The sequence below is a fragment of the Pteropus medius genome, unplaced genomic scaffold (assembly GCF_902729225.1).
Source record: "Pteropus medius unplaced genomic scaffold, Ma_sr-lr_union100, whole genome shotgun sequence".
In the NCBI taxonomy this organism is placed as follows: Eukaryota; Metazoa; Chordata; class Mammalia; order Chiroptera; family Pteropodidae; genus Pteropus; species Pteropus medius.
Window position 1 is genome coordinate 2,123,223 of NW_024352786.1, and position 12,411 is coordinate 2,135,633.

A 12,411-nucleotide genomic window follows, 5' to 3' on the forward strand; every position below is an offset into this window, starting at 1 on the left:
TAAGGTAGTCACAGGGATGTAAAGTATAGCTTAGGGAATAGAGTCAATAATAGCATAATAACTATACATGATGTCATGTAAATGCAGGACTAATTGGGGCGGGGGCATCACTTCAGTAGTTATATGGATGTTTAATCACTATGCTGTAGACCTGAAACTAATATAATATTGAATGTCAACTGTAATTAAAAGTTTTTTAATTAAAAAGGTAAAATAAATTTAATTTGACCCACAAATCAGATGAATTAATATATACATGTATAATTTTCATTATATTTAATATAATTTTCAATATATTTAATATAATATTAAATATACATGTAATATTATATTAAATATATTACATGTATAATATTACACATAACATTTTTCAACCAGAAAATCTGTATCATCATCCTAGTTTTATTACTAGCTGATTGTATGGCTATAATCAAGTCATTTAATCCCCCCAAACTTTAATTTTTTCTTCTCTGCACTTGAGAGTTTGAAGTAGATGTTCTCTTAGGTCCCTTCTAGATACAATAATAATAATACCAATAATAATAATAAATCTATGACTCTAAGAAGTTACATCCCTGATTTCACATATAGCTGTGGAAACTAAAAGACACTTTAGTTACAATTTTCCAAAAATTATGAGATGAGGGTGATACCCTGAACTACTATTTTCTTTTTGCTTGAGATTTGCTTCTCCTTATTTGTGTGTGCATGGGGTAGGAGACAGTCCATGTGTATATGAATTTCTCTAGTTCCCCTCTGTGACTTTCTCCTAATGTCTCTTTCTCTTTTGCCTCTCTTTTCCTCTCACTTATTCTCCTTCCTCTTTCTCTCTTCCTTATGTGGCCACAATATAGATTTGAAATAAAACATATATATTATTTGTTGATTAACTAAATAGTGCACAAGAGTCAATGTCAGATCAGTAATACATTTTATCAAAGGGGAAAAATAAGCTGCTGTTTATTTATTGGCCTTTAATTGATTTTTTTCACTGTCAAGAAAATAAAGGTTTGTCAAACACATTCTTATTATCCTCTAATCTTTTATAGCTGCGATAAATAGATGAGGGAATTTTGTGATGTCTCTTCAGTAAATGTGACATTGTGTGCCCTTTAAAATAAATAAATAAATAATAAAAATGTGTAGAAAGATTAAATTTACCAAATGCAAGACAGAATAAAGTTTTAAGGCCCTCGGAGGTGTCCCATAGCTGTCTGAGCACGTCTCAGTGGCTGGCCTCTTAGAATATCAATTTTATCTCTGACAGTGACATTCCCTGCAGCTTGAGAAAAGCTTTTTCATTTGCTGTGTTTTAACTCTCTTTTATCCAAAACACTATACACCAGACCATAAAATTCTGTGAGAATTATGGAGGCTTAAAATGTACAAAGTGATAAAACATTGAAAAGAAACAATTATTCACAGAAACAGCCGACATCCTTACCTCTGGAATAAGTTGGAAAATTGCATTTGAAAATAGAGTCCCAATAGCCAGCCCCACAAAAAAGGTCAAAATCTTGGGGAAATAAGATTTCTTTATCAACGGAGTCAAAATCAATCCAAGGAGAGATGCTAGATTAATAATTGTCACTGACAGGAATCCATATCCCCAAACTGTGAATCAGAGAAAAAGAATAGAAATTAATCAGAGCAAAAGAGCCAAATGAAGTCTTACTTTACACTAAACTGGTAACAAATATCTTCTTTAAAAGCTTGAAACAGATATCTTCTTTAAAACAGCAAAATCATCTCAATGAAAATTACATGAAAAACTGAGAACAGAAATATAGTATGTTAAATATTAATAGAAACACTATCCACGCGCATGTTTTCATCAGTCCTAAGTCATCATTACAGGATCAACGAATTATATAGCTTGCAGGAAATTTGGAGAACATCTAGAATAGTGACAATCTCTGGCCCACAGGCTCCATGCCACATAGTTTCATCTATTGGTTCTAGGCCTAGTCAAAATTCAGCCTTTCAGAGGAATACAGAGACAGTGTGAGTTTCAGGGAAAAAGTATGGAAGATGGGTGGGGGTGGGTTAGCTTCAAGGAGACCATAGTTGCTAACACTGAGCTTGTCATAATCACTTGTCTGCAAAATCGCTTGCCTGTGGAAAGCACCTTCTTAAGGAAGGCAGCACCTCAGCCCTCCAACTAGGGCCTCGTGGGACCTGGACTCAGCCAGTGTAGGATGCACACAGGAAAGGAGCAGCTGTATTGTACAACTGACCCTGCCAGGCCCAGTTTAAGGGGAAAATGTCCAATACAGTAGAGGTCCTGGTGACAGAGAAAATGATGTGTTATTCATCTCTCTATCCCCAGGCCCTGGCACCCAGCAGATGCTTAATAAATATTGCTTTGAGTGAAATGAATGAATGTCACCCTAAGCTCTACAACTCATGGCTTGTGTGACTCATTGCCTTTGAAGACCAATTTCCTCCTGGTTATCCTACAGGGGTTGGTTTAAAGATGCAATGAGAATGCAAGTAAAACAGACTGTGTGAGCCCAAGACAGTCGTGGCTGGCAGTGCAGCTGACATACAAACGGGCCCCTGAACTGTTCAACATGTGGCTTTGCCTATGGCCTCGCACACTGTGCACAAAGGACAATGTGAAAGATTAGAAAGCTGCCTCTACATTGCCACTTCTTTAAAATATCCAGAAAACATTTTCAAATGTTGGGCCACTTTTCACATGGACACTATCAGTGGAGTACCATAGTAATACCTAATGCTTAGTGAGTATAACCACATGCCAGGCACTGTGCTGAGAGACTAACATGTATCAATTGATTTGGTCATCACACAACCCTATGAGGTAAGTACTACTATTACCTCCTTCACGCAGTTGAGAAAAAGAAACATATGCAATTCAAATGAGCTGCCTAAATCATGCAGAAAGTCATGCAAATCTTGAACCCAGACAGTCTGTCTCCAAGGCCCACATTTTTTAGTAATATGCTTCATTACTCCTGTAGAGGTGATTTAATTTTTAAAAAGCCCAAAGGGCTCAACAAAACTAAACATTTTATATTATGCTTCATGAATACAAGATTGTTCACCACTATTCCAGTTCAAGTGATTCTATCTACAAATAAACAATCTTAGCAAATGTTTATGGAGCCTAGGGTGTGAACCAAACTGATTCCTGCCAACAAACAACTTAGATCTTTTGCTTGGGAAGCTGAGAATTATGTAGGCACGCCCATACACAAAACAATATAGATAGCCTGTACTGAGGACCAAATGAAATGAACACATAATAAATGTTACTGTGTTACATCATAGCACTGACCATGACTTTATCTTCTCCAGACACTTTCTTATCAGTTCCAGACTCGACCATGCCCGACAAAGTCATCTCATTGGACCTACGAAGGTCCACTTCACTCTCATTTATTACCTTATCTCCCAAAACAACACTACCTACTCCCCTCAGAGTTTCCACCTAGAGAAAGTTCTCAATCTCACATCCTCCACGATACATCTATGTGTAGTTTCCCTTAACGAAAATAGTCTCTATCCCATCATTAGCCTACCTATATTCATTCATTCAACAAATAGTCATAATCTCATTGGGTAGACAAGGAACATACATGTTGAAACTAAAATAAAAATGCAAAGGAGTTTTTGAGTACCAAAGAGAGACAAAGTCACATACGCATATTAAACTCATCACCTTCCCCTGAGAATTCTTGTTCCATTACCTTGTGCACTCTCTCCATAAATACCAGAAATGTTATGGTCAATTTAATTTCTCACTCTCCACTAGTCAATTCCATAGACGATTGGTGACCATATTCTACCAATTCTGTTTGAAATCTCACTCCAACTTCATCCTTATTGCCTAAGCCTTGAGTTCAGGCTTTCAAGATCTCTCACTGCCTCACCTGATGCATTATGACAGCTTTTTGTCTGCCTTCCTCCCTTACTCGACATGGCCACAAGATTTATTATTCTAAAACACAACTCTGATCATTTCACGCCTCTGTTTGAAACTACCCTTCATCCACTGACTCCCACACAACCATACCAGTGTCATTTACCCCTTTTTCAACATGGCCTTTATGCAGACACACTGTTTTTCAAATACAGAATTACCTTTTCTAATGATTCTCTATCTGGAAACACCTTTCTATGTTCATTGCCTGAGAAACTCACACATGACTCTCCAAGCCAACTCAAAGACTTCCTCTATGAAGCTTTCCTAGCTCCTCCAGGCAGCCATCTCTTGCTTGTCAAGTTTCCCATAGCTTTTTGATTGAAGGTAATTGGGCCACTCACCATTTCTCGTGTGCTACAATAATGTCATCACATTTATTTGTCTATATTATATAAATTATTAGATTTTCAAGGAGAGGGATTATGTTTTAGTCATCCTCAGTGCCTAGAATGTTCCTTAGGCAAATAGCACACATTCCTTGATGGATGAATTAATGAAGGCTGTATTTCAAGATGCAACCCAGAACTTTGCCAGAAAAAAATACCAATTCATTTGCTTATCTAATCTTTTATGCACACTTATCAGGACCACTTGGTGAACTTTGGGAGTGTGAATCATCACTTCTAGGCACACTGCATAGCTTCCCTTCTTGTATTGTTAGAACACCATTCAGGGGAAACAAATTCATTCATTCATTCAACTGGAGCACCAGAGAATGAATCAGTATAAACATATTCCTTGGCCCTCCCCATATACACATAGGACTCCTTTCTCTCTGCTGCTTAGTGATTTCTGAAATATTTTAATAAATTTCCAAGGAATATTAACAAAAAAAGTTAACATTTACTAAATGCCTGCTATGGAGTAAGAGTCTTCTAAAAGCTTCACCTATGTTAAGTCATTTAATTATCTTATCACATAGAACTTTTTACAGCAATAAAATAAAACCAATTATTGCAGCCCCCAGAACATAGTAAGTTTTCAACAAATGTTATCATTATTTTCACTGAAAAATTAGTAAGTAGACCATAATATAAATTATAGTTCATTTAGCCCATTATTATACAGTGAAAGAACGACAAACTAGGAGTTCAGAGCCCTCTCTTCCTACCTCAGGTATTGTATCTAAGAAAGCCACTTAACTTCTCTGGAGCTTAAGACTTATGTCATCACTTAATTTATTGAAGTTGAACAATGTGATCTCCAGGGATGTTACAAGTAAAATTATATTATTCTTATCTATTATTTGAATTAAACAGCATTTTTTGACCTCATCAATAAAAATGAGGCAATTCCGAACCATTAAATTATTGCTAAAACTTAATTTATCTCCTAGAGAATTTAATTTATTATTTGTTTATTGCACTCATCAATATGAGTTTATGATGTTTCAGTGGGCATATATCAGTCTCATTTATCAGAGACCTCACGTTTCAGGTGAGGTCTGAAAGGCAATTTCAAAATCACTAAACGTGAGGTCTCTGATAAATGAGACTGATATATGCCCACTGAAACATCAGTGTAAATGCATTCATAAAATCCTTGTATCATAACTCCTTTGGATTATTTTGATTTTGATTTTTCATTCCTTTGAATGAACTCAGAATTGAATGTATATTAACAGTTATATCAAGAATACAGTGCATTTTGTCATTTAAAAATATATAGTTCTCTGTGGGAAAAGAATGGGCTTACACGGGGACCAAAGATAGGAATGAACCTTTGAACACATGTATAAGAAGAGCAAAGACATATTCTTTCTATTCAGTGCCTGGCACCCTTGTAGGAACTTGCAAATATTAACTAATTTAATACCCCCAACAATTCTATAAGGAATGTAATATTATTATCTATATTTTATAGATGAGGTAACTGAGGCACAGAGACATTAAATAAGTTGCTCGGCTTCACACAGCTGCCCTAAAATAAGACAATTAAGATATTAAACACCAAATAAAGGCAATATATTGTCAAATTAAACATCCTAGATGGGTGATAACAAGTGCTCTACTAGTTTCCCCGATTCTCCAGAAACAGTTCTATATGTCCTCTGACCCATTCCCCCTACTCTAGCCCCATTTCAATGTCTAAGATAATGCCTACCCTAAGAGGTATTTCTCTCTTTTTGGGGTCCTCTATCCAAATATTTGGTGTCTTTCTGATCTTTTAAGTTAGAATTGTTGATTTTTCCATTTTAGAATTTTCTCACTTCCTGTTTCCACTTCCCTGTTCCTATCTCCTGGTTCCTGAGATAGAGTAAACATGAGAATTGGGGTTAAAAACACTTTTGACTATCAGTAATTAATCTGCACAGAGGATTTGCTTTTTCTGAAGCCCCATCTCAGAATTATGGGCATGTTACATATATTCTATTTAATAGACATATACATAGTACCTAATCATATGCCAGGTGATTCTAAATGCTTTGCTAATATTACTTAATTTTTAGAGCAACCCTAGGAGAAAAGCACTATTTTAGATGAGAAAACTGAGAAAGGAAGACATAAATAAAGTCATATATCCAACATAGCTGAAAAATTACAGAGCTGAGCTTTGACCCCAGGTGACCTGACTTCAGAATCTATGCTTTTACTATGCTCTACTTTTAGTAAATGTTAGTATATAAAACATTTACTGAATTTACTTTTGAATGTAAAGTGCAAACTATATTAAAGTTAAACAGACTTGTAGAAATATAAATATATTCCTATTTAGTACATATTCTAGAAAAAAAATATTTGCTTGAACAATTAGTTCTGAAATTATTATTTACAAAATCGATAATTATATTGATAAAATATACATGGTAATTTCTATTCTTTGTATACGTAAATATAGAATATAATAGAGAACATGGGTTCTGAAGCCGAGACAGCCTAGGTTTGAACTTGGCTCTGCCATGTACAAGTTGCACACTCTTAAGAAATGACTATAAACTCTCTGTACCTCTGTTTTCTTGGTCATAAAATGGGAATAAAAGTTCCTACATCATATAGTTGTACGAAGATTAATTAACATGCATGAAGTACTTGGAACAGTATCTGCAACATAGTAAATGCTACATAAGAGTTAGCTATTATCATTATTGTCATTGTTACTGTATTCATATATACACAAAAGAATCCAAAAGTAAGTTAAATAGGCACTTCCTTTGTCGATGCTTCCCTTTCTTCTCTATCTTTAGCCTCTCTATAGTCTCTATTATTTTCATGTTAAATGTGCTCACTCAGACCAGTGGCTTTAAATGCCATCTTTAAGAAGATATATCTCCAGCCTAAACCTATTTTCTGAGCTCCAAACGTGTGCATGCCACTGCCTACCAAACACCTTTCCTCGTTAGTCTACATCAATGTCTCAAGCTGACAGTGTCAAAAATCATATTCTTTATCCTCACCACTTGCTTCTTCCACAACAAACTGCTTCTCCCCAGTCTTCTCCATCCTAGGAAATGGTGCAACCATCCCATCCAATTTCAATGACTCAAACTTTGATTCATCTCTCTCTCCCCAACATCCAATCCAGAGGCAAACCATTTTGGCACAGTCTCCAAAATCCTTCCTGAATCTGATCACTTCTCCTCACTCATACTTCTTCTACCTTAGCCCAAGTCCCCATCATCCAGAGCACCAACCCCTGGCAACAGCCTCCTGACCAATCTCTTTGCTTCTACTCTTACCCTATTACCGTCTATCCTTCAAACTGCAGGTAGAATCATCTTTTACAAATTCAAATAAAATCACGTTACTCCCTTGTTTAGAATCCTACAATGTCTTCATACCACATTCAGAATAAAATCCAATCAATTTAGAGAACCCTACAGGCCCCCGGCTTCCTCACATCATCGCCTCCTCTGTCTTCCCACCTGCTCACTCTGCTCCAGGCTTTCTTGCTGTTCCTTACACACACCAAGCACATGTCCAAGCTTATGTTGACAGTTCCCTCAATCTAGAATGCTCTTCACTCAGAGATCTTGTCACAGCCCTCTCCCACCCCCTCAGTCAGGTGTCTGTTCAAATGTAACCTCATCAGAAAGTCCTCCTTGACCCATTTAAAATCGCACTCACCCGCCATCTCCTTCTACCTATTACCTACTTTATTTTCTTCACAACATTTATCACTCTGAAATTACATTATTTATTTGCTTGTTTGTATAAATGTTTATTATTTCTCTTCTCCACTACATCATAAGCCCTAAGAGGGCAGGGAATTTTCCTTCTTGCTCAAGACTGAATCCTCAATACACAGAAAAGTGCTTGGCATGTCATTCAATAAACATTTATTGAATGCATAAATGAACAAAACAATGAGAATTAAAATAATCATATCAGACAGTGCAACAATTTGGAAATACCAAGAAATTGCACACAGCTAGCAAACAGACCTCCTGAACAACTGGTTTATCTCATTTGTGAAAAAAAACTCTTCTTCATGTTTTAGTATGTGAAACGTACAGTAAGCATGCACTTGTTTTCTTATATTTTAAAATTTCTTTATAGCAGATCATTCCTTTAAAATGCAATATCTATGGCAATACCATTATAGACACTTAAAATAGTTGCTGGCATATTATAAGCACAAGGTAATAGAAATTAACTGATCAGTCTTGAGCTATATAGTTAATATACAATCCAATATGCACAGCATAAAACATATATTGTTTAAAATCAAGAACTTAGTTTCATAAAGTTTTCAAGTAACACCACATATAAATTTGACTCCACAAATAGAACAGCATAACTTGAAGCTTGGATGAGTTCTAATCATTCTTATTCTAAACATGTCCAGAATATAAGTACTTTACCAGGGAATTCCACATAGAGTAATAAAACCAGTAAAGCAGAAAAAGAAGCATGTTGACTTCATTTCGGGCTAGCCCACAAAATTTTCAAACAAATGGGAAAAATGGCTTCTAATGTACCTTCAGACAGACTTGGTTTAGTGTTTTGTTTGGGCCGCTCATCACAAGGGTGAAAGTTCAGCTGCTGTATGACTGCTGGACAGATGACTGAGAAGTTCGAGCTGGTTATCTGGGTAGCATTTGAAAAACCGTGAAGGGAAAAGATCTCTTCAGCTGACAAGCACTGAAATAGCAGAAATAAAGTAAACATATGTGTGTTAATATAGTAAAAGCACCCAAGCAAAGATGCTATAAAGAGACACAGAATATTTCTTCTAGACACACAGTACCAATTTTTTACACAAAAACCCATTACAGAAATATATAAACCCCTAAAATTGGAAAACAACCCACACCTATTTTAACCTAGAAACCATAAAAATAGCAAAAAAAATCTTCTTAATCAACAGTCCACCTATAGCAGCCAAAAAGATAAGAACTGGTTTGGGAGTTTCCAAGGACTTTAAAACAAAGGCCTTTAAAACGATTCAATATTCTCCATCCTCCCTCTGTTTTCCTGCAGTTTGAATGGATATGTTGTGTGAGCTATTGGAGTGGCTCTCTATAACATTTCTTGTAGACAAACACCAGGCTCCCTTACAGTTTCATGGTTAAGAGATTCATCCACCCTCCTAGAGAGCAATAATAATCCCAACATATAAAAGTTATTTTAAAATATGCTTGGCACAAATGATTGTTTGCTAAAACATGTATTATTCTCAGTGATGTTGGGTAGCTGTTCTATGTTACATAAAATTTTAAAATAGTGGTGGACTGTTTAGAAATTCATTAGCTATTAATGAGAAATAGATTCTTCATTAGAAAAGAATTCTCTGCAAAAAAAATAACTTTTTCAAGGTATCATTTTACTCAGGCAAAATTTAACTATAAACTATCTTTTACATATTTATATTCCTAAGAATACTAAAAGAAATTAAATGTGTTACTATTCCTAATGAATATTATAAGAATTATAGAGTGTGAAAAACATCCATTCATTCAAATAAAAGAGTCTGTCTTTAATAAGTACAATTGAGAGCATTTCTTTACACACTTCAGTCACTATTTAAACTCCACTAAGATCTTAGCTTTGTACAATGGATGGGATTGTATCCTCCTAAAATTCACATATTGAATCCCTAAACCCTAATGTGATGATATTTGGAGATGGGGCCTGTGGAGGTAATTAGCACACATGAAGTTATGAGGGTGGGGCCCCGTTCTGAATAGATTAGTGGCCTCATATGAAGCGACGCCAAGAGCTTGCTTGCTCTCTCCCTTTCTTCACCACGTGAGGACACAGCAAGAAAGCAGATGTCTACAATCCAAGGAGAAAGCTCTCACCAGACACCAACCCTTCTGTCACCTCTAACAGTCTCCAGAACTGTGAGAAAATAAATTTCTCTTGGTTAAGCCACCTAGTCTACTGTATTTTGTTAGAGCAGCCCATGCTGACCAACGACACACTATGACTGAGATTGAGAACTCAAAAGGTTTTGCTAATTGTTTGACCCTAAGTTCTGTAATTCTCTTCACAACAGAAACAATGAAACCAAAAATGTAAACTTTGGGAAAAGGAAATCATTACTGATTTTGAAGGAATGGTGAAAAAACATCAACTATACCAAGATATATGGAGCTATCAAGATGTAAGACTGCAATTGCCTTAAAGAAAATATACATTTAGACCTCTTTATATTTTTAATGTCTAACTACGTGCCTACACCTATTTCTTATTCAACCCATGCTCTCTGAGAGTTCATGACAATGACAGCAGTGTGCCATCCCTAGAAGAGGAGACAGTACACTCAGTGCTTTGTTAACAGTCTTCCCTTTGGCAAGAATAGGGGATAATAAACTAATGGAGGGAGAAAATAGCTTGATAGCCAACTGGTGGAAGGAAGTAGGTACAATTTATCACTACCATAAAACCACCCAAGAGCATAATTGCTAGGCTCAAAAATTACAGTCCCTGTAGTCCAACTGGCCACTGCATGATTCCTGAAACAAATGAGTGCAATAGTATAAACACAAAGCAGCTCTGTGTCCTTGCAAGGAAGGCTTAACCTATTTGGATTTCAAGTTCCTTCCAATATAAAATAAGAGGAAAAGGGAAAATTTTCCATAGGTAATTTTCAAAGTCTTCTTGGAATTAACATTCTAAGATATCCTAAAACCTGATGACTGGTAAGCAGTGCTTTGCAGACTACAATTGTGACCCATTAGTGGGTCAGGAAATCCACTTATAGTCAGAATTTTGTAAGGAAATAAAGAACAATATAATAGAAACTACGGCGTGTATCACACATAACAAGGATAAATAATGTTTAATCAAACTTTTACTTTATACATACCATGCACATGTACACTGGATCACAATGGAAAAATTCATTTTTTATGGGCTGAGTGGAAAAGGTGAAGAGATTAAGAAGTACAAATTGGCAGCTACAAAATAGTCATGGGGATACAAAGTACAGCAAAAGGAATATAGTCAATAATATTGTAATGATTATGTATGGTGTCAGAGGGGTACTAGATTTATTGGGGGGATCACTTTGTAAGTTATATAAATGTCTAACCACTATGCTATACACCTAAAACTAATATACTTTTGAATGTCAACTCTAAGTGGAAGAATAAATTTTTTTCTTTTATAATTTATTTTTTATTGTGAATGGCAGTCAAATGTTTGAAAGTCACTACACTTAAGGATGCGCCAATTGTTCATTGTACATCATTAAAGACAATCTCCTACATATAATTAGGAAAAACAGTGCAATCAAAGGAATAAATAATCAATACTCTATAATAATCAAGACTCTAAGCTAGCTGTAAGATCTTACATGATCTGTGAAGTATCTGTGTGGAAATGTTGTTTAGGCAAGTAATCATGAACAATAACACTTTGAGAGTAGCAACTGTTCGATCTCAAAAAACAGTTAGCAGGTGGAGAGAAGACAAAGCTCTAGACCTTGCTTATGACATGAGAATCAGGATAGAATACTTATAGAATACTAACAGTGTGGCAACACAAAATTAACGGCAGGCCTGATTTACTTATACTAGCTATGTACCAACAAGTAGAATGCAAATAGTTTTATACGGCAGCTTAATTTGGCTTTAAACAATCTTGATTTTTTTCATTTCATTTCATATTTTTTCTTGTTACCTTTTGACCCCCTTCACTATTTCTCCCACTCCCAACCCCTCATCTTTGGCGACCACCAATCTGTTCACTGTATCTATGAGCTTGGTTTTATTTTGTTTGTTTTGTTTTATATTCTACATTTAAAAGAGATCGTATAATATTTGTCTTTCTTTGTATTATTTCATTTAGCATAATGCCCTTGAGGTCCGTCCATGTTATCACAAATGGTAAAATTTTAGTCCTCTTTATAGCTGAGTAATATTTAATTGTATATATGTACCACATCTTCTTTATCTATTTATCCATTAATGAACATTTAGGTTGTTTCCTTATCTTGGTTATTGTAAATATGCTGCAATGAACATGGCGGTGGGGGGGGCATGAATCTATTTGTGTTAGTGTTTTTGTTTTCTTCAG

General features: G+C 35.5%; 1 protein-coding gene across 1 annotated transcript in view; it reads right to left on the reverse strand.

Annotated features, from left to right (window-relative positions):
* The window catches only part of SLC39A8 (solute carrier family 39 member 8), a 71,927-nt gene that overhangs the window by 38,749 nt on the left and 20,767 nt on the right, over nucleotides 1–12,411 (reverse strand). Inside the window, exons 2-3 of the mRNA XM_039848673.1 lie at nucleotides 8,868–9,030; nucleotides 1,445–1,614 (exon numbers count right to left, since the gene is read on the reverse strand). Of these exons, the coding sequence (XP_039704607.1) occupies nucleotides 1,445–1,614; nucleotides 8,868–9,030 (333 nt within the window). The remainder of the gene's footprint in view (nucleotides 1–1,444; nucleotides 1,615–8,867; nucleotides 9,031–12,411) is intronic.